Source organism: Paramormyrops kingsleyae, chromosome 21, assembly GCF_048594095.1.
Source record: "Paramormyrops kingsleyae isolate MSU_618 chromosome 21, PKINGS_0.4, whole genome shotgun sequence".
NCBI classification, from domain to species: Eukaryota; Metazoa; Chordata; class Actinopteri; order Osteoglossiformes; family Mormyridae; genus Paramormyrops; species Paramormyrops kingsleyae.
In genome coordinates this window covers 2332366-2353412 of record NC_132817.1, presented here as the reverse complement: position 1 = coordinate 2353412, position 21047 = coordinate 2332366, and the positions used below count along the sequence as shown (strand labels likewise).

Sequence of the window (21047 nt, the reverse complement as noted above, 5' to 3'; positions counted from 1 at the left end):
TCTCACTGAGTAAGCTGTGCAAGCATCATGCAGTTAACTAATAAATGTATCTTAACTTTAGTTAATTGAATTTGAGCTTGGTACCATTGAATTATATATGCCAATGGATAGGGGTGCAACTTGAACCCCAAGGACCTGGAACGTAACTTTCTGACAAGGACCCATTGAGGGTTAAGATGAAATCAAAATGGAAATGTGGCTATTGGGCTTAAAAATTTGGAAAGTTGATGATACAGAGAAAAACATTTAATAACTTCATTAAAAATATACATTTCTTTGTTGAATGATGGCATTAATTCCAGTTCTAAAATCGGGACATTTCATTGGATCCTGCTTTGGCGGTGGCTGGATGGGGAAGGTTCCAGTGGGAAGGGCCAGGGCCTCAGGCCATAGTGCTCAGTAGCTGTTCAGCAGATCCCAGTCCTCCACAGTCAGAGGGACCGCTTTCTGCTTGGCCGGGGGGCCCGGATGGGGGGCTGGATAGCTGGCCTCCCGCTTCCTCTTTTTTTGTGACGGGGGAGCTTTCTGACCGTCTGCACCTGATGTCTGCCCTGTCTTTTGGCTGCTGGAAGCAGCTTTACAGAAATGAATCCTGGTTTTCTCATCATCCTCCTCCTCCTCTTTACCTGAAGATGCTCCTTTAGCTGCTTCATGGACAAACCTCTTTCTTCCATCTAGAAGAGAAACACATGGATAGCGATGATGACGTGTAAGGAAAGGGTTCTTTCTTACATATATTTTGCAGATGCTTTTGTCCAAAGCAACGTCCAAGTGTAAAGCCTGAATTATACTTCTGCTTCGAGCCCATGCCATCGCGGGCATTTATACTTGTCGTGTTTGTGTCGCTGTGCAGCTACAACACCAAAACACGAGGTGATACATAGTTCTGGATGTTGCGTCTTCCCACCCTGCAATATATTCAATTGTTGAATCTTGCAATTGAAAAGGAAAAAAAAATTTAGTATCCATTAATGGAGTCCTGGTTACATTTTTACTGCTCCAAACTTTCCATAGACAAATTTAGAAAAAAATCTTGTAAAGTATGAATAAGTAATGGAGGTAAGTGTAACCGGCGCTGTCATCCTGAGTGTTTTATAGACCTGTTGCTATGATGCCTAGGGTGGGTTATTTAATGCCACATTTAAATAGCATTTCAGTTTCAAACAGCGATATAAGTACACCTGGGATGTACACTTTCTTCACTCATAAAAAAAAACAAAACTTCCAAGCAGACTAATCACAGTTGTTGCGGTCTGTGTCACCGTGATGTGCAGTGACAATTCTGGGGAGATGCGGATCAGGCTACAGCATAGGGTCCACAGCTATGCTGTACTTAGTGTCGATTCTATGCAGATTGATAAATCAGCCTTAAGCAAGAACCTAACAGGACAACTCTTAAACATGTCTGAATGTGTGTAGGAACGGTGCTGAACCCACAGAAGCGAAGCACGTTGTCTCTTTGAAGGGAAGCTCTCAGCTTTGACGACTCAGCCCTGCAGATCTCCCACTGGTTAACCACCTGAAGAAAGCAAGTCAATTCACAGTCATTTTCCACATCTCTGTTGTAGCCAGTAATGCACCTAAAATAACTTTACTAGATTCAACATATAATAGTAACATTTTGTGATGTCTTTACTGTTACCTACATCATGTGTTTTCAGTACTTAAGTCAAATATGGAGTCAAACTCAGCATGTTGTAAATAGCAGCAGTTCTGACCTGCTCTGCCCAACCCCGCGTCTTACAGCGTGAATGACACAGGTCCGTCAGTGGGACCTCAGAAAGCACAAGTCCCATGCCATCACAGAAGGTCTGCTTCACGCGCTCACTGATCTGAAAAGCAGCAAGGCAAGCTTGAACGGGTCTCTCCCTGGGGTATTTACCACAAATAGAGATAGGTGTGAAATCCTGGAATGTCAGCTGTCACCTTAATTTCCGTCCCTGACACGTCCAGCCCTTGTAGGGCTGAGAAGCAGGTCAGATACCCAACTGCCTGCTCACTGAGAGGGTTGTCTTCAGGAGACAAGATCATTTCATGTCAGTGTCTTTCTCCAAGAGTAAAATAATAAAATTGTATGACACAATACAAACACATTATGAAAATATCTCACAGGACAAATCGAGCAGCTTCAGACAGTCGAGTCCTCTCTTCATCACTCTAATAGGTGCAGTCAGCTTTCTCAGCCCATAATCAGAGAGGATATTATCTCCCAGAGACAGCCAGGTGAGACTGCAGGAGAGACTTCCCTGAATGATGTTTCCCTTTAAATTGCCCACTGCTTTAATGGCACTAGATTATGCTGTAACACTACAGATTCTGGCATATACTATATGAAAATTATATCAAAGGGACAAAGAAATGTAGTGTTTTAGATACGTCAAAGAGCATTTAATTTTCCTCACCTGGACAAAGCCTCCGAAGTCAAGTGTGGAAGAATCTCATGGTTATCCCCAAGTTTACAACCGTAAAGGTCTAAACTCTTAAGATTGTGAAACATTTTGATCTCCTCCAGCTTTTCTGACACTAGGAGGTGTCTTTAAAAAAAGCGAAAGGGATCAGTCATCACATAAGTTATGATTTACACTTATACGAAGGCGGACGGTGCTAGGGGGATTGCCACCTTTTCCTGAGACAGAGCGATTTAAGCACCAGATCCCCGTAGGCTTCGCTGAAGAGGCGCAGAGCACGGGTTCCCGACTCAGCATCGGCGAACTTCTGCTTCTCCTCTGCAGCTATGAAGAGCTGCTCCGCTATTTGCTCGGGAAAACCGACGAGAGAGTCGATGTGCTGCACATTTTCGGCAACGAAGAGCAGTGCCATTTTAAAGAGGGACTTGGCCGTGTACCGAAGGTTGCCCTCTTTCGTGTACGTGAAGACGAAATGCTCCTTTCTCCTGCAGATGCTGACCGGAGCCTGGGATCCGCCGTCCCCCCGGAGCCGCACGGAGAAGCCCCTTGGGAAGGGCCTGGACGGCGGTACCCTGCAGTGCCTAAGCGACCCGAGTGCCAGTGAACTGTCATTCAGACAGCGGAGCTCACCGTTTTCCCGGATGAAAACAGGGCCGCTAGTTTCGTAGTTTTCCCAGGAACACATTGTGAGGTTTAGTGTGATCACTAACCCCGAGGAGAACGAAAAATGCCCTCAACACCGGCAGGATGGTTAACCCAGCGGAACCGAGCAGCTTCTTTTAGCGCGTCGCATCCGCATGTTTAGTGTAAAGGCTCAGAAAACACATACAACTAATGGTTGAAACAGCCCTAGACAAAAGCGGCGAGCACGCTCACGGACAGCGGCTTTATTTACGGTCCGACCCGCATAGCGGTCCGATGTGCAACAGTGAACAGTGTTCCTATGTGTTAGGGGTTAAATAAATGTGATCCAAAAACCATCGTTAAAATAACTACTATACTTCATTTATTGAGGACGAATAAGTTTTTCGGGATTCATTTTGCAGTTATTGAAAAAGTACAAGGGTCGTTAAATACAACTGATTATTTAGTTTACCCATGCATTAGAGAAAGAGATGTATGGCAATGCTACTCTGGATAGGGTAACACTTTACTCGACGGGGCACAAATACTTAGTAATAACTCAGTTACTACTGAAGTACAAATTATGAATGAATCATGAACAAATATAGTTCCTACTTGAGATAAAAGGTACGTCACGATTCATTAATGATGAGCAAACATGAGATCGGTATTTCACGTGTTATTCGATCATTGCTTGTTCCTTCAGTAGTTCATGAAGGTTTACAGAATTAACAGATATAGTCACAAATATAGTAACTGCTTGGGTTGAAAGATGCGTCATGATCGAGTTATTTTAGCAAGCATCTAAAAATGTGAACGACAGATACATTTATGATGAGTGTCTCAAAAACAATAAATTAGCTGATTAGCGCAAGCCAGCAAACTTATTTATATAGTAATAGGAGTAGCTAATAATCTAACTCCTGCACATATCTAGTATTCATTGAGTGCGAACATACTAGCATACTCATGGAGATACAGTACTAGCCGAATCCCACTTAGACTGTTTTGTAGGAATACATCGAAACAAGATTATCTTGTGCTAGAAATCACACTGGCCTCATTCAGTGCCGAAAAACTTTGTAACAAACATCTGCATTCAAAGTCGCCAAGTCATTGTAGATATTGGCCACTGCCGCATATGTATAAGAATACTATACGAATGAGCATTTACTTGTTCCTTTTCCATACTGTTTGCCTGAATGACGACGTAGGGAAGTAACACGTGGCCGGAAGTATGTGTCCGGAAGTGTTGATGTTTACTTATCCTGGCTTGTTTTATCAACGTTAAACTACACATTGGTAGGTTTTTACAGTGTTTTGGGAGATTAATGGTCACTCGGTAAATTACTGGCTATCAGACTACGCACCTGGCGCGAATAACATGGCTTATACTGATGTACTAGATGTCGGGGCTTTTGACTGCGCTGGAGTTTAAATGTTGCTGAATAATAAGGTCTCTGTGCTTGTATAGTTATGAGAAAATCATTTACAGGAGAATTACTGAAGGACCCGCGATTAGTACTGTGGGAGAGCTGAAAGTGGGATAGATACAGAAAGTTCCCATAAACTGATTGCTAGCCGATTATTACGTATCGCAGTTATTCAGTTGCAGTATCAGTGAATCACATCAATACCCTGAATAATTAATTAATATGCCCTGGATGACTGATGATAATTCTCCCGCTTTCTTCCGTTTTCCCCCTAATATCAAGGTACATTTTCTCTTTCTGTCTCCCTCTCCGTGTCTTTCCGTTTCTCCTGTTCACGGACAGCTGAGCTCTGCTCCGGGGTAACAGATCAGTCTGATGTGTCCTGATGGCTGCGGCCGACGACCTGCGCTTTCAGGGTGAGTCGCCATCCGCGTCCTATTTCATAAGGCAAATTCCTAATTTCGGTCTGTTTCGGGCTACAATTGTAAATGGTTTGAAATGTTTCTGCTGCTTTCCCAAAAACGCCTGAATGTTAGAATTTGATGACGCCGAGAGCCTGCTGGCTGTAAACAGGGAGGCCACTACTATTAGTATCGAGGATCCTGGCAGCAAATCCCACAAGCCGAGGAGAGTGGCCCGGGAGAAGGACGACGACCACAGCCTCATTGGGGACACCGACTCTGACAAAACTGAGGTTATAAAAATCAACACATTCGTTATTAGCCCAACCAATCTGCATATGATTAGACAACTAACAGTGCCACATCTAATCTCTGTTGCAAAACATTTGCTTGCTTGTAGCTTCTTGCAGGTCAGAAGAAAAGTGCCCCCTTTTGGACTTTTGAGTATTACCAAACTTTTTTTGATGTAGAGACCTATCAGGTACTTTGCCTCTCAATTACGTCATTCTTTCTTTCTTTCAAGATTATACTGTATATTTAGTTGATGAACCACATTCTTGCTGACTCTAAAATATTCCTAGGTTCTGGACCGAATTAAAGGGTCCATTCTCCCATGGCCTGGGAAAAACTTTGTTAGACTCTATGTTCGCAACAACCCGGATCTTTATGGTAAGTAAGTAGGCTGTGTGTCTCTCTAACATGTCACACAGTATTTTCAGGCTAAGCAGAAATGAAGGTCTGGGTTTCTGCTTGTTCTTTGAGGACCCTTCTGGATCTGTGCCACCCTGGTGTTTGCCATTGCCATAAGTGGAAACATCTCCAGCTTTTTGCTCTGCCTTGGCAGACCTTCCCATCGCTATGTGCCAGAATTCAGCAAAGGTCAGTTGCATTCAGCACAACGCAGGGTCTGGCTCTTTATAACGTTACCGCAGCGCTGGGGCGTAGCGAGTACCAGGTGGCGCTGACTGCAGCATACTGACGAAGGTTTAATTCCCCTTTTTTCCAGTGACGCTGGCAGCCACCGCCATCTACAGCTATGCCTGGCTGGTGCCACTCACCCTCTGGGGTTTCCTGCTGTGGCGGAACAGCAGAGTGATGAACGTCGTGTCCTACTCCTTCCTGGAGATTGTTTGTGTCTATGGATACTCCCTCTTCGTGTTCATCCCTGCTGCGGTGAGAGCATGAGTGTGGGAGCAGCTGTACCGATGAGCCTGTGCCAGTCACCTGTAAAAAGGGACATGAACCATGGAAAGGAATTCTTTACAGGCGTGTTTCTTATATGAACACTCAGATTTTACAAGTATTATAAAGAGTATTGTAAACCTTAAAATCCTGACAGAACCATCTTTGTTGAGTGTAGTGGACTTAATAGCTGTGGTGTCTCCATGTTCCATGGATGGCAGGTCCTGTGGATCATTCCGAGTGAGAGCGTAAGGTGGCTGTCCATCCTGGTCGCCATGTGTCTCTCGGGTTCAGTTCTGGTGCTGACATTCTGGCCCGCAGTCCGAGATGATCATCGCAGGATTGCCCTGGCTACCGTTACAGTTATCATTACCCTGCATGTCCTGCTTGCAGTAGGTTGTAAGGTAAAGATACTCGGTCTAAATATCAGTGCATGGTCACGCCTTTTACTGCTTGGTCAAAGGACACCCTGAGATCCTTGGGCCCTGAGTCTGTTCTCTACTGTGACTGAGTTAGCTGCCAGTGATGCTTCTTGCATTCAGTGACTGCCTGCTTTAAGACATGCTTCCACTAGGCCTGATGTCTTCAGTTAGTGCTGTGCCCCACTCTGTCATATAGGTGGCGCCTGTGTGACAGGATGTGCTCCTTGGTGTTGTCTAGGTGCCCCCCTTAAAGGCAGTAATGCTGATCTGAGTCGTCCATTTGACTTTAGGAGTATTTCTTTGACGTGCAAGACATAACAGATCCTGCCCGTTCTGTCGGCAACCTTGCTGGCAATAAAACGGCGCTGGCAGCAAAGCCGCAGTGAGATGGTACGGCTCCCCGAGGTGAGTTCTGCCGCAGTGAACAGTACAATGTGCCGTGAAATGCTTGCTTGCCTAGCTCCAAGACACAGGGAACATAAGTATAATGATGGACATCCCTAAATCTCATTCACTGAGGTGGCGACTGCTACTTTAAGTTGTGTTTCCTTGACCTCACTGTCCTGCTTCCCTGTCTCCTCTCTGGCTTGCGCACGGATATGTTACGTGTGACAGGGCAGCTGTAAACGTACTGGAAATGTAAAATTCCATCAACAAGCTGAACATAGGTTGTAATGTAATAGTGGTGTGCAGTATTTCATTTGAACATTTGGCTGTGTAACATAATATGTAACGTGATGCATCACACTACCTTCCTGTGCACATTTTCACATTCCCCAGTCAAGTGTTATTCTTTTTAAATTCAGCTTCTCTTGTTGCCTTGATGCAGAGCATTGAGTTGCAGTGTGGAAAACGCCGTTGGACGTGCAGAAGCTGCCACAGCGTGACTGTGAACTGCTCTCGGCAGCTCCAGGAGGGGACTTTGGTTCACACATACGATGAGTCTGAAACTGCCTTAAAGACTTTGCTGTCTGTGCCATTACTGAGTGCCTCAAATATAGGTGCACTGTAAATCATGTAGAGGCTGCTGTTCTGGTGCGGAAAATTCCATAACGCTGTTAAAACTGTGTACAGAGAACATACGCGCTTAACGTTTGCCTGTGACTGGGTGTGTTTGCCTGTGCATGTCTGTTGTGGTGCCATAGCAGTTTCCCACTCCCGGTGTGATCCTGGTTGTCTCTGAATGGGTCAGTCACTATCCAGCATTCTTAGCCATCATTAAGGTAAAAGCCCTGCAGAGCCACTTCGTAGCAGGATGTCTTAGGCGGGGCTCAAATATTAAATCTAAATTTAGAGTCAGGGTCCTTTTTATAGTAAGTCCAGTTCTCAAGTGATACTCTTACACCAAAGGAATGTGGCTGGATAAAAGACAGCTGTCATTTGCTGTCTTCAGCAAGGATGTCTGCTCATGTCATGGTGGTGGAGGTGGTGGTGGTAGCGACCTGGAGAACATTTACTGTATCATTTTATGAAATGGGCGTGTTTATGTTATTGATGGATCATTATTACATTTTTATCAATAAAAATATCCAATTATGTTTCCCTTTGGCCTTATAGTTTTGAAGTTAACCACGGTTTTCATAATGTTTTTTATTATTTCTGTTTAACGGTGCTTTTGCCTTCGATGGACAGTGATGTTGTAAAGCGGTATACCAGGTCTGACCCATCCCAAGGATTAAATATTCAAAGGAAAGAATGTAATCAATATGGATTCACGTAATTGAATGGTAACCAGACAAGCTGCTTCCAGACACCGGTTAATTTTATGTATTTAAGTATTTAGTTAATTAGATCAATCTGGCATTTCATACCAAGAACGCACAACACATCTACAGTATCAGTATTGCAGCACTGCCTGATCTTATCCGGTGGAAAGTATTACATGCAGCCAGTCAATGTCTGGAAAACGAAGCGAGCTGCCAGTTCCAATATATTCAAGGGAAGTCAGATGTGCTGTCCAGTGTTTACAGTGTGTGAACCAAAGACAAAGTGTCACCTGAAACCGTGTCAGCAATGTGGTTTTCCCTAATTAATGGTCATTCTAGCCTAAGCTTAAAGTTACAAGGTGGTGTTTCTGCTGCACAGTGCCATTCCTTATAAAAGTCACCTGCTCTCAGCTTAATGGGCATTTAACCTTTGGATTACTGATTGTTCCTCACGATTTGTCTGCATTTATGCAGGATTATTTTTCAGGAACCGAAGATTTACGCAGATATAGTCTGTAACCCTAAAACTGATTTATTTGCAGTCATGTGTGAACTGGAATATCTCAGATATTGATAATTGATAATGGCTGCTGCTGTTAATGTGGAGAAGCTGTCCAAGCTGGAGCTTTTGAAACTTCTAGAGAAATTCAGAAAAGAGAGAGATGATGCGATACACAGGGAAAGTTTCCTGAAAGAGAAACTGCGGCAGCAGGAGTGCAGGATGCAGGTGGCCGACGTGCTGAAACGCAAGCTGAAGAACATGTCCCTGGACAACAGGGTGCTGCGCAAGACCGTGAAGAGCCTGCGGGTGGACCTGGGCCTGGAGTCCAGCCCCAAGTTCCAGGGGAAGACTACCAGTGACATCATCCATGAACTGCACGAGAAGGAGCGCCAGTGCAGCTTCCTGCGAGAGAGGAACGGGAAGCTGAGCCTGGCGGTGGACAGCCTGACGTCCCAGCTGGCTAACAATGTTGCCTCCAAAGCCATCGTGGAGGAGGAGCTGCAGGCACTCCAGCAGAGCCTGAAGGACATGACCAACAACCAGAGGCGCCTACTCAAGCTCTGGGAGGACAAGAAGGTGCAGAGGGAGCAGCTGATGCTGCCGGCCATCCCGCAGCGAGCTGGCCACAGAGCCCAGTCCCATAGAGCCGTGCAGACCGACATATCCATAGGAGCTGCACGCAAGCTGCCTCCGGGCTGCTTCGAGGGGAGACAATACCGATGGGAAGCCGAGAGGAATAAATGCGCTTTGGAGAGAGGGAGCAGCTCCGGCGTATAGCGCGATGGCAGAGAGAAAGCCTCCCTGCTGCCCTGAGCAGTGACCCGTGCAGAGACGCTCCCCCGAAATGTTTTTAGCGGTGTTTAATATTATGGCTTAGAACGACTTTCTGATTTCAAAACAGGATTTCAAAACACGGGTTCTTCACTAATCCGACCTATTAAAATAAACCATAAAACAAAAAGCCACATTGCGTCAGCAAGGATCATTTTAAAAAAATGTTCGAATTACTTAAATGACACTAATTTTTGTGCCAAAATAAACACGAAATCACGTATTGTGACGTTTGCGTGTATATTTTTTTGGTAAATGACTGGTAGATTTGAAGTTGGTTATCCAATTTACGCATTATACTTCATATATCTACAGGGCACGGTCTTGTAGTTTTCTGTTTTTATCCTAAATCTTAGGAAAGTAGCCTTTATACAATCAATACCTGGTTTTATCGAATGTAAATTATGTATATTGAATATTAAATGTATACTTTATTGTGATACTTGCTATTAAAACCAGTTCAATTTAGCGCAGATGTTTCATTTTGTTATGTGTTATTGACTTTAATTTGCCCTAAATGAATGTGCGGCGGTTTTTAGTCAGGCAGCGCCGCGGGCAGCCGCAAGTGCCGGGGTCCTACCGGCAGTCATAGGCGCGGGAGTCGCGCGCTCAGTAGGGACTGCCTTTCTGCTGGAGCAACGCTCACCACCGCGCTGCAATGCTGCCCTCGGCCCCGAACCACTGGTTCGTTCGTAAGGTGAGTGTGACCCACCGGCTCGTCGTTGGTTCGCCCGCCTTTGGCTGTATGAGGGGGCGTAGAATCGCACTTTAATGCCTCCGTGTGCGGTGTCAGAAAGCGACTGCAGGCATGCGCCCACAGTTAATTTGCCGCGGCGGTTATTACAGATGACAGGTTTTATGTCCGCTGACTGGGACGAAGCTGTACCGGGAGTCTGATGTATCCCGACCTTAAGCCGGCAGTAAGGAAAACAAAGACATGAGAGTAGCACGTGACGGCGGCGGTCGCGCATACTGCCATGTGACGCACCTACAGACCCTTACGGACTATGAAACGCGTCTCTGTTGCCTCTTCGAAGGTGATTTACTGGAGGTGGGCGGCCAGCGTGGCATGGTCCCTGCTGTTGCTGCCGGTGTGCACGGCGCTCTTCGTGCTCCTGAGCAGAGTCAGTCTCCTACATCCCATCGGATGGATCTCAGGTGAGCCCGGACCGGTGGTGCTCTTCAGGTCGCTGCGTGTTTCAGCAGAGTCCGCCTTTCTGACTGGTGCCCCTGTCATTGCGCTAAGAGGCTCTTCACCTTGCAGAGTCCTTTGGCCTCTTGTGCGGCTCCTACGTGATCTTCTCCCTTGTGCTCCTCTTTGGAGTGCTCCTGGTGGTCGGCTTCTTCAACCTGGAGTATTACACAGGTGAGTCTCCTGCATATGTTGGAGCAAGCGAGAGAGCACGGCTGGTCGGTCTCCCTGCTGGCTTGGCCCCTCTGACAGCCCCATCTGCCCCTCAGCGGTGCCCTCCATCCCCTGCACTAAGATCGCCCTGCTGGGGAAGGTGCTGCATCCAAGGCAATGCATTCACATGCTGGTGCACTGCATGCTGGGAATGCTGGTGGCCTGGTGCACGGCCGCCATGATCGGTGGTCGGTACCGGACCCTGTCCTGTCCATGTGCCGTGGAGGAGGGGTGAGTCCATTTCAGTAATTTGGATGAGGAGATGGCCCCTGGGGGTGTGCTCCCATCTCCCTGTGCGTGACGCTCTTTCTGCCCCCTCCCTCATGCAGGGCCGCCCCCGCTGCCTGTCTGAATGAGCTCCACCTGTTCTTCCTGCTGGCCGGGGGCTTCGTGGGTTACAGCTACAGCCTGCTGGGACTGCTCAACAACGTGAACTACGTCTCCTTCAAGATCATTCAGGTAGCTGAGGCGGCGAGCGCGAGGCGGCGAGCGCGAGGCGGCGAGCGCGAGGCGGCGGGACGCCGGAGCTGCTGAGGCCTGCTGACACTCTGCTCCCTTTCAGCGACACAAGTACCTGTGGTTCCGGTCCTCACTGCTGGCGGTGGTGCGCTACAGCGCAGTGCGCGCGCTCTATGCCGTCAGGAACTTCTGTATCTTCTATTACTTTCTGGGTGAGAATCGGTTTCTGGGGACCTGGGGCTGGGGCTGGGATTGGGGTGTGCTGAACGTCCACCCTGACACCCACAGGATACATCCCCCGAACGTGGATCTGCAGCACGCTGGGCCTCCTTCGGGACAGGTGAGAGGCTCGCCTCCGCACGCTTGTGGTACAACATCTCCGCTGGTCCTGACCACTGCCCCTCCCCCCCGGCCCAGCTCCCTGCACCGCCTGGACTCACTGGCTGGCTTGCTGGATCTCCCCCTGCTCTACCACCTGTGGCTGAGCTGCTGTTTCCTGCTGCTCACCTGGCATGTCAGCGTGCTCCTCTTCAGGATCTTCGTCAGTGAGGTCTGCAGCTTGTCCTGGGAGGTGCCCGCCTGCGGCCATCTCCGGGGGCCTCCTGGGAACTCTGTATTGAGGTGCAGTTTCCCACAGTGGCCCTGTTAAAGTGTACAGCTCCTTCTATATGATGTGTCTTTCCCTAAAAGGCTTACAGCTTCCCGGTTCAGTCGTCCTTCTCTGAAGATACCAGTCAGTGCCTCCCCAAAGTAATAAGTGAGAAAGAGCCGATGATCCTAAAGGTGAGCCGGGCCCTCTGTTGCGTCTGAGAGCCCTCTCTTGCTGTTGGACCTTTGGTGAGGCCTGCTCTCTTGTCCTTACTCCAGTTTCTAGGCTTGCAGGACCTGGCTGTGCTGGCTCACAACTCCCCGTGCAGAAGGCAGGAGGTCTTCAGCCTTAGCCAGCCCGGTATGCCTGTTGGCCTGGCTACCGCCGTCTGTTAGCCGTGGGCTGTGTGATTGCTCCAATGACTGTGTGTCGCTCTGCGGCGCTGCCAGGTGGCCACCCCCATAACTGGAACGCCATTTGCACGGAGTGCCTGGCCCTGCTCGGCGAGCTGACCCAGAGGCTTGTGCTGTACCAGGAAGTGCTGTCTTCCAACGGCAGGTCCTGGCCCCCGTCCTGCGGCAGTGACCACAAGTCCACCTCCTCAGAGACGTCTGGTGCGGTTTTCTGGGCGTGGTGCCGTGTCTGAGCTCCGAGTGTCCCCATATCCCAGTCGTGTGACCGGTTGTGGTGTCATTTCATGTCTACTTTGCAGAGAATTCTGGGACAGAAGAGCTTTCGCACACGCCACGAGTGAGAGCAGGGTTGAAGACCCCAGCCTCCTCGCTGTTCCGGGCCCCCGTGGGGGGTGCCGGTGGCACTCTGCCCTTCACCCCCGATCTGGACAGCCCCTTCTCCCCTGCCGTCACGCGGCGCATGGCCCCTGACCCCTCGTCACCCTGGCATGGCTCCGTGCAGAGCCCACACCTCATGCGGAGGGGTCCCAAGCTGTGGACCTCCTCTGCAGGTGAGCCAATCTTTAGAGCCTTGTGGAGCAGTTCTGCCCCGAGTCCGTTACAGACACAGGAAGGACCGCTTCTGTGAGCAGTCATCCACGGTGATCACTTACCTCGGAAGTCGGTTAACCGTAGTTAACCGTGTTTCAATATAAGAAGTAGCAAAAAAGCCATTTAGCAAAACCAGGGACTTGTTTCAAAAAGCAGGATTTCTTGCTTAGTGGGACAACTTGTCTGATTTAAAGTTCCCCAGTTTAAATGGTCTTTCTCTTCATTCACTTACATTTAGCACAGAACCCCTGAAATTCCACACGTTATCCAGCAAGAAATCAGGAAATCCTGCTTTCTGAAGCAGGCCCCAGTGCTAGTCATGTTCATTGTTGGCAGTGTCAGTCGATATCAACACTTTATGCGTTATTTTCCACATACAGACCAGGGTGTCCGCGGGGTTTTAAAAAGTATTAAAAGGTAGTAAATCACATAAGCAAAAATTAAAGCCATTAAAAAGTATTAAAAGGTATTACACACAAATTTACGAGGTATTAAATTTTAGATTTTTTTTTTAACTACAAATTGTCCATTTGTGTGTTAAAGTTTATCTTAAATTTCTCGCAAATTATTTTAAATGTGGATTAGGCTCATTCCTTCATTCATAGATGATCTCTGTGATGCTGACGTCATATTGGGTGGTCGAGCGACGTCTTAAACAGTTTGCGTGCTGAAGTACATGTTGGCTGCTTACACTCAGAAAAGCTAAGTCATAGTCATCATGGGTAAGTGCAAATTTGCACGTAAGTGGTTAGAGGACCCAGCGTTTAAGGACTATGGAAGTAAATTAATGACAAAAGTCGTTGATGGAAAAAAAACACGTTGAATTACACTTATCGAATAAAAACGCATTGCATTAATGACGCTTTGAATTTTTGGGGACTGTAATTTAATATGTGCATACATTTAAACATTGAACATTTCAACTGAAAACATTTCAATCGTAATTTCATTGCTTAAATATTCAGTACAAAAATATTCTGCTTCCAAAATTCAGTTCCAAAAGATACGTAATTTAAAGTGCATGTTTATAATTCAACCACATGAATTCAGTTAATTTAATTTCGCCTAAAAATAAATTTCAAAAGAACAAATTCAGTTGAAAATATTCCATGTGTTTTATTCGCATCTTTATTATTCAAGCACTAACATTCAGTCTTATTTCTGCTTTACAATATTCAGTCCCGTTATTTTCGCTGTTTCAAATACGCTGCCACAATTTCAATGGTTTAAAATACGATCCGAAATTCAACCCTCTACATCCGGGACTAGCAGGATGAGCCATAGATTGCCGATAGAGTTCTCTTCGGGAACCGCGATCAAAATGGAGCAAGCGATCAGTACAAGTACTGATTGACTTGGCAGCAGATTTTTGTTGATTATGTTATTTGTTTCTTGTCGTTTACTGGTCAATATGATAACTTATTGCAACCCCAAGTAGTAGGTTTTTATGTAAGTAATTAGCTAGCTGCATTAATTATCACCAAACTTATCTTGCTAACGTAAGATGCCTGCAGGCAACTACAAGGTTTACACACCAAGAGTTTAAATCAGCGTGATAAATTTATGATAATGACAGTCAGCGCTCTCTTTTGGCATATGCGATGCACAACTCATAAATCAGGAATACGTGGATGAGAGCAGTTAGTCAACTGGTGCAAATCGACAAACTCGTCGAAGAAAAAGCCAAACAATTAATGCACTTGCCATGAATAGCCTAGTGGATAAAGATATGGACTTGTGACTGAAGAAGTTAAATGCAAGATGTTTTCAAAATCACAGTCACTAAATTTATTCTGTTGACCCATGTTCCCTATTTAAATTCTGTTGTACAGGCCAAAATTGTGTAACATTATAAATCTTTAAATCAGTTTGAAACTTGTCTAAAAACGGTTGCAACTCAATGCCGTGCGGGTTTAAAAAAATATTGAGAAAGTATTAAAAAAGGTATTAAGTGTTAAATTTAACCTCTGGATTTCTGTATATACCCTGACAGACACCGTAGCAACATGTCCACAGATAGCGGATGAACTGTACTGCGTGTGCGATCGATTTAATGAAACACACATAAGTAAGCGCTAGTAAACAGTGCAAAACTACAGTTTTAATTTCACAGGTCGGGGGTGCAGAGGTTCCTCTGACTTAAGGGGGCGTTCCAGTTGAAATTTCCGACTAGGAACTCGGGATTTCCGACTTCAGAGTTCAAATGGATCCAGCATGGAGTAGAGCCTGTGACACCCGACACCGCAGAGGTGTGACTGTCGGAGGCCGTGCCTCAGGTGACCGGCCGTGTTTGATTACAGAGTCACCTCCTGGCTGCGTACTCCCAGAATCCCCTGCTGCTGTGCCCAGTCCACCTGCTGGAGCCCAGAAACCAAGCTTCCTCTCGCTCTGGTTCCAGAACCGGCAGGAGCAGGTTGGTCCCCCTTCCCCCTGGCTGGCTGGTCTGCACCCCATTGCTGCCTTTCCGCCACTAGTGATGTCTGCTGGAGTGAGATGCTCTGCTTACCTTTTCAATCCCAATTGTCTCGTCCAGGTTAAAGGTTTCTTGGCTAAGCGAGTGCTGATAATGTATTTGTTCAATAAGGTAAGGGGGTATGTTACCTGCCATGGGGATGCATGCAGGCATTACTAATCCAGCCCAGATCCAGGAGCCCCACTGCTTTGGTGTAATTCAGTTTGCTTCATTGGGGGTGAAATGTCTCTGCTGCTGTGGGGCTCGCCTCAAGTGGTCCTGAGAGATTCCACCATGTGACGTGTGTGTTGGTGTGAAACGGGGCTTGCATGTGTGGGTGGGGAATTCAGTTCGTTGACTTGAGCTCTGTGCCGATTACCATGCCTGTCTCCGTCGCTGGCTAATGATGCACCTCTTCTGCGTGATTAGCTCAGTGAATCCCTTCTACCGTTCTACCTCATAGTGCCATAGTATTCCTGTGTATGTCTCTTCGTCCAAATCCAACTGGAGGATACCTGTCCCAGGCTGTGCACATTTCAGAGGCACATTCTTCTGCAGAACACAGCAAACATTTTATGGACAAGTGCAGAATTTATGGAAGGGAAGCTCTTGGGTGTCTCTCAATACCAGGAACGCAATGATGGCCTTGTACTTTCGCTAACTTGGCACGCAATTAATCATGGGATTGGATTCATTCAGGGTGGATGCAACCGATGTTTGGGGCAGGACAAGAACGATATATGAGGATTTTTACCGTCCTCCGTTCTTCTGTTCTTAGTATTGGAACTGGACTTTAGCAATGGATGAGAACATAAAACGGGTATGCGAGAGCACGAGTATGGTCAAGTACGCGTATTGAGGAACAGCCCATGTCTCCGGTTGGGTTGTGCTGCTCTGCTCTTTCTGAATGTCTTGAAAGGCCTTGGAGATGTGTCCTCCACCATTTGGCTGTGCATAAGCAGAAAGTTCACTTTCAATTTTACTGCTGAAGAGCCCGTAGAAAGGTTAAGATTCTGTCATTTTTCTCACCAAAAAAAAAGGCAGACTTAAAAAATCACACTACTGCATCATTTCTGTTCTCGGATCAGATCCTACCAGTTACACTGTGGTTTCTACAGGTCCGGTTAATGCCCTCTGCCAGTGCCACGAACGGCCAGTGACATTCCTTGTTTCCCCTGCAGCTTCCAGAAGCTTCCAGTCAGGCCCTCTTCGCTGACAGCCAAATGCACATCTGGGCACTGCAAGGTCTGAGAGCAATTTGTGACATTTTATCATGTCAGTTTATTCTAGCCCTGTCTAAATAAATGGTTGGATGTTTACTGCAGTCTCAAAGTTGTTTTTGTGTGTTTAGAAATTAAAAACCGCTTAGCCACTCTGCTACTTGGCTCTGCTGAAATGAGATGCAAGCTTGTCTGCTTTTATGCTGTGAGCTTTTTGCTCTTATCTTAATTACCTCCTTGTTTGTTAGTGCTGAGATCTGATGTGTTCTTGGACTCTTAAGTTACACCCACATCTTACAGGAAAGTGTTTTTCTCAGCTATTTGACTGCCTTGTTCCTTCATGTTGGTCTAGGACTGTCTCATCTGGTAGCTGCCTCCTTCACAGAAGACAAGTTTGGTGTGGTACAGATTACACTACCCAGAATCCTTAGCACTATGCTGATGTTGCAAGAAGTAAGACTTTAACACACGAACAAACCCTCTGTGCAGGAGCCTTGCTTTTAGCTGCGTCTCGTACGTGTTTATGTTGGGATGTACTGCCTCTTAGGTCTCTCTCCTTTCCCCATCTCCCTTTCCTCCCTCCACTCAGGCTGTAGACAGGCACTTCAAGCTGCCTCACGCGTCCAGTAAACCCATGAGGTCCACCTGCTGCTTGGAAGATTCCACCTTCAAAATGCTGAGGTTTGGCCTGCGGTCGGCCCTGAAAACGGCGCTTTACAGAATCACTGGCACCTTTGGTCAGCACTTACAGTACGTCACCGTCCTACTCCTCTTCTGGAAGACCCCTGTCCACCCTTCTCCCTCTCTCTCTCTCTGATGTCCTGTCCCCCTGATGTCCACAGCGCAGTCCAGATGTCGGCTGAGCACCGGAAACGCCTTCAGCTCTTCATGGATTACAAAGAGTAGGGCAGCCATTTCCATCCTGGTGGGGCGAGGGTCCAGTCGCTGCGCTTCTGTTGGGGGTGCTGTCATCACACTGCTTCTCATGATGCGTTTGGGCTGCGGTGGCATCCTCGTACCTGTGGGGGCCTGACTCTGTGAGCTGGGTCATCATTCAGCCACCAAGACACAAAATCATGATTGTTTAATGGAAATGTACTGAAAGGGTGTTTACATTTTACACAAGTAAAATCAGTGCTAGATACAGCCTGCACTTTTTTTTTTTTTTTACACTATTTCCGTACCTCTAAGAGCCATTGACTACGTAAAGAATTGCTGTGGTGCCTGATGCTGGCTGTGGGATTAGCATGTACATGGTTATCATTTAGCTCCTTGCACTGGGCTGGGTGGGTGCAGGTCTGCCTTCAGGGTTGCTTCCACTTCATGTTGTCCTGTTGCACTGTTAGCCTCCGGATGCACATTAAATACTGCCTTGTGTTTCCGCTTGCGTTGTCTCTACACCGAGATCCAGTGCGAAGTTCCCAGGATGTCACCTGTGCAGTTATGATGAAACACCTCATCTCCTCAGATACCCTAAATACTGCTGAAGCCATTACATGAGTAATTCCTAAGGCTTTGGCTGTTATGTAAACGGTGCAGTGCTTTTGTATGAGAGATTGAGGGCAGATGAACTGCAGTCCTCCATGGCTATAGGGGGTACTGTGTCACAGCCTTAATTACTGAAAATGAAAACGTATGATCTAGCATCTAGCTAATACATACTGGAATGGTTCCCCCCCCCCCCCCATACTGTATATATAATGTTTTGTTATGCAAGTTACTTAGTGACAAGCTGACTTTCTACATTCTTATTTTATATTGTAGATTTTGATAGTCTCATTATTAACGTATGTGCCGCAAACTTGTAAATATGAGCATCGCTCAACGCACTTTTCTTACTAAACGAATGAATGGTTGCGCCTTTTTTTTAATTTTTTATTGAACACTTTGAACCGTCTTCGCTAAATGTGTAATGTTGCTGATATATACACTAAGGTGCGTTTCACTGTAGAGGTGTATCGTGATGAGGAAATACGCTTGGTTATTGTTGGACAGCAGAGGTCGCTGTTGCGTTTAAAAAAACGACGCGAAAAATGGCATAAAACGATTACACTCAGCCTTGTGTTCCATATTGAGCACCGTTTAGCCATGTTCAGGCCGCACACTGATATATGGTGCACTTATTAAGCAACGGGAAGTCAAATCCACCCGAATGAAATAAGTGTACACATGCATAAACATTTTTGGCTACCGGAATTTGATAAATAAACAAAATAGTCCGCTAACTACCTCATTACAAGTTCGTGATCGCACTTCGATTTTATTTTATTCTTTTGTAAAATAAACAACATTGTCGGTTTACACAATAACGTAGTTATGTAAGAAAAAAATGCTGTTTGTGACGATTACCTTAAAGTATTTATTCATTGACGGTGCTTTAAATAAATTACTAAAGTAATATTTAGTGGTATTTTATATTTATAGCAGTGATTTGTGGCAATGGAGTGTTATATATTCTTGCCAATTGTTTTTCATTAAATAATCTACGTGTTTTAAGCGTGTTTTCAAATCCATACTGTCCAGATAGGCCTAAGTTTGGAGCATTCTACATTTTTTCCCCTCCCTTCAACAATTTTTGTATAAAAGCCACATTTCAATGTAATGTTCCGTTTTCTGTGTTTATGACTTGGATAAACCACTAGAAATGGGCTTTGTCATGTCAAAGCATAATGCTGACCGCAAGAAAACAAACAGTGCCGGTTTATAAAACAGATGAATACACGTCTTTATTCCGTATTTGCATGTGGTTTGAACGGGGTTCCTTTGACAATAATACAAAGCGACCATGGGAATCGCGTTCTACAAGTCCCTGTGTATTTCATTAACGGACACTATATGATTTTAAAAGCATGTTCCATTTTTGAAATATGTGCCCAAGTTGTGACATTCCCAGTACAGTTGAACTGCTTTAAAATTACACAGACCCTCGCACGTTTCACCTCATAAAACCTCATTTCATGGCACCGAATTTATCATGATTTCGTTGTATTGTTTTCAATATTGAGTTGTCCTTAAAGTTAATTTCTGCTCCTTCAATATTTAATTCTATGCAAACTGTTTTAAATAAAAAAAAATCAGCACCTAGTCTGCAACTAACTTTTAAAAGCACGAAGTTTAACCGCAGATCTGTAAGTAGACCTTAACCCAGCACACCTGCACGTGTATTCCGTCTTTGGAGCAGGGAGCCGCTCCATGCCTCCTCGCGTGAGCGCTTTTCCAGAGCCCTCCTCCTACCCACAGCTGGATCCGCCCATTTCCACCCGTGCATGCACATAATTGGTCCGCAGAAGTTTCGTTTCTTTCTTTCTACGATTTTAGTGGACGAAGGACATGTCATTAAGCGAAAAAAACGCGTGCTTTGATTGTTGGAAATTGATGCTCCCAAAAACTAAGGATGATTACTGTTCAAGCTGGAAAGGATGCTGTGGGTAAATACGCAAAACATTTGCATGCTTTTGGAACAAGAAAACTTTTATTGCAGCTGGTCCTCTTATCTTTCTCATTTTTCTGTAACATCCAGACGTCTAATAAGGTAAGTTTCCTTCAGAAAATGAGTTGTTTTTGGAAAACTCGCGTTTTTTTGGTAATATTAATATGCCAATAAAAACGTCCTGATGTTTTCGATGTACTTTTAACGGGACGGTGCTGATACTGATTGCAATTCCCGGACTCCTGTATAATCTGTAAAACATGTCAAAGCGAAAATGCCAGTTTAACTTTATGCTCTGCACCATCTGGGCTTTGGACATGACAGAGACTTATCACTAATTACAATTTTGCTCACATATAACAGCAGACAGAAGCTCCGCGGCGGTTGCTGTCTCAAAGAGTGATTTCAAAGAGTGACCTTGCATACAGGAAAATCTGAAATTCAGATGCAGAAATCGGCGGCCGCCTTCGGGATGCTCGGCCAGCATGAAGCCCCCGCGTCCGTTCAGCTTCCCGGCCTCAGTTTCTCCGTGTACAGTGTCAAGAGAAGCGGGGAGGGGGCTGCCGAGTCCAGTAGGAACTCCGGCGACAACGGCAGCGCCAAGAGACCCCCTGCTCCGTGTGACAGCTACCCCCAAGCGCGGAAAGCTGCCCGGGCCGCCTTCATCCAGGACGCGTCGCAAGGTGAGCCCGAGCCGCTCCGCCGGCCGTCCGTCATTTCCAATCCCTTCATCTTTCTCAAACTGTACTTAAAGTATGAGAGCCTACAAACTTTAAAAAAGTATTAGAAAATTGTAAAGCAAATAACACGCGACAGTATTTTATGAGCTATAATAAACATTCTATGAATTCATTCGGATCTTACCTGTAAACATCGGAAGTGGTATTGCCTGTCCTGGGGCATGGGGCGTTCACTGTACAGTTATTGCATATAAACACCTGAAAATCATTAAGATAGTGTATGCCAAACGGAAATGACA

General features: G+C 46.0%; 5 protein-coding genes across 9 annotated transcripts in view; 4 read left to right on the top strand and 1 right to left on the bottom strand.

Moving 5' to 3' along the window:
* Positions 1–231: 231 nt before the first annotated feature.
* Positions 232–4145, bottom strand: lrrc42 (leucine rich repeat containing 42). Its single transcript, XM_023815911.2, has 7 exons — positions 2621–4145; positions 2403–2534; positions 2111–2229; positions 1927–2012; positions 1719–1832; positions 1438–1519; positions 232–674 (listed from the first exon to the last, which is right to left on the bottom strand). The coding sequence occupies exons 1-7, from the start codon at positions 3091–3093 to the stop codon at positions 397–399; spliced, it is 1284 nt and encodes a 427-aa protein (XP_023671679.2). The 5' UTR covers positions 3094–4145; the 3' UTR covers positions 232–396.
* A 96-nt stretch (positions 4146–4241) lies between these two features.
* On the top strand, positions 4242–8013 carry yipf1 (Yip1 domain family, member 1). 3 transcript variants are annotated; one of them, XM_023815922.2, is made up of 10 exons: positions 4242–4334; positions 4808–4881; positions 5002–5159; positions 5267–5347; positions 5448–5535; positions 5629–5745; positions 5873–6039; positions 6270–6452; positions 6761–6875; positions 7300–8013. In XM_023815922.2, exons 2-9 carry the CDS (start codon positions 4851–4853, stop codon positions 6854–6856), a joined length of 921 nt encoding a protein of 306 aa, XP_023671690.2. In that variant the 5' UTR covers positions 4242–4334; positions 4808–4850; the 3' UTR covers positions 6857–6875; positions 7300–8013. The 3 variants fall into 3 exon arrangements, with proteins under 3 accessions (XP_023671690.2, XP_023671691.2, XP_023671692.2); XM_023815923.2 differs by having other exon boundaries at positions 4252–4334; positions 4748–4881; XM_023815924.2 differs by lacking the exon at positions 4242–4334 and adding an exon at positions 4359–4488.
* Positions 8014–8150: 137 nt separating this feature from the next.
* On the top strand, positions 8151–9982 carry LOC111846069 (uncharacterized). Its single transcript, XM_023815930.2, has one exon. It carries the CDS (start codon positions 8760–8762, stop codon positions 9453–9455), a length of 696 nt encoding a protein of 231 aa, XP_023671698.2. The 5' UTR covers positions 8151–8759; the 3' UTR covers positions 9456–9982.
* A 79-nt stretch (positions 9983–10061) lies between these two features.
* On the top strand, positions 10062–18494 carry ndc1 (NDC1 transmembrane nucleoporin). 2 transcript variants are annotated; one of them, XM_023815904.2, is made up of 18 exons: positions 10062–10206; positions 10547–10667; positions 10774–10875; positions 10971–11145; positions 11244–11373; positions 11477–11585; positions 11662–11713; positions 11791–11923; positions 12064–12156; positions 12241–12322; positions 12412–12576; positions 12675–12926; positions 15267–15379; positions 15500–15550; positions 16600–16663; positions 16991–17091; positions 17228–17388; positions 17481–18494. In XM_023815904.2, exons 1-18 carry the CDS (start codon positions 10168–10170, stop codon positions 17542–17544), a joined length of 2007 nt encoding a protein of 668 aa, XP_023671672.2. In that variant the 5' UTR covers positions 10062–10167; the 3' UTR covers positions 17545–18494. The 2 variants fall into 2 exon arrangements, with proteins under 2 accessions (XP_023671672.2, XP_023671673.2); XM_023815905.2 differs by lacking the exon at positions 15500–15550.
* Positions 18495–18646: 152 nt separating this feature from the next.
* Positions 18647–21047, top strand: part of glis1a (GLIS family zinc finger 1a) — a 72570-nt gene continuing 70169 nt past the window's right edge. Inside the window, exons 1-2 of one of the 2 annotated variants that reach the window (XM_023815898.2) lie at positions 18647–20170; positions 20497–20751. In XM_023815898.2, coding sequence (XP_023671666.2) covers positions 20514–20751 — 238 coding nt within the window. In that variant the 5' untranslated portion in view covers positions 18647–20170; positions 20497–20513. Of the gene's footprint in view, positions 20171–20431; positions 20752–21047 lie in introns of both variants that reach the window. The other variant, XM_023815897.2, reaches the window with a different exon arrangement.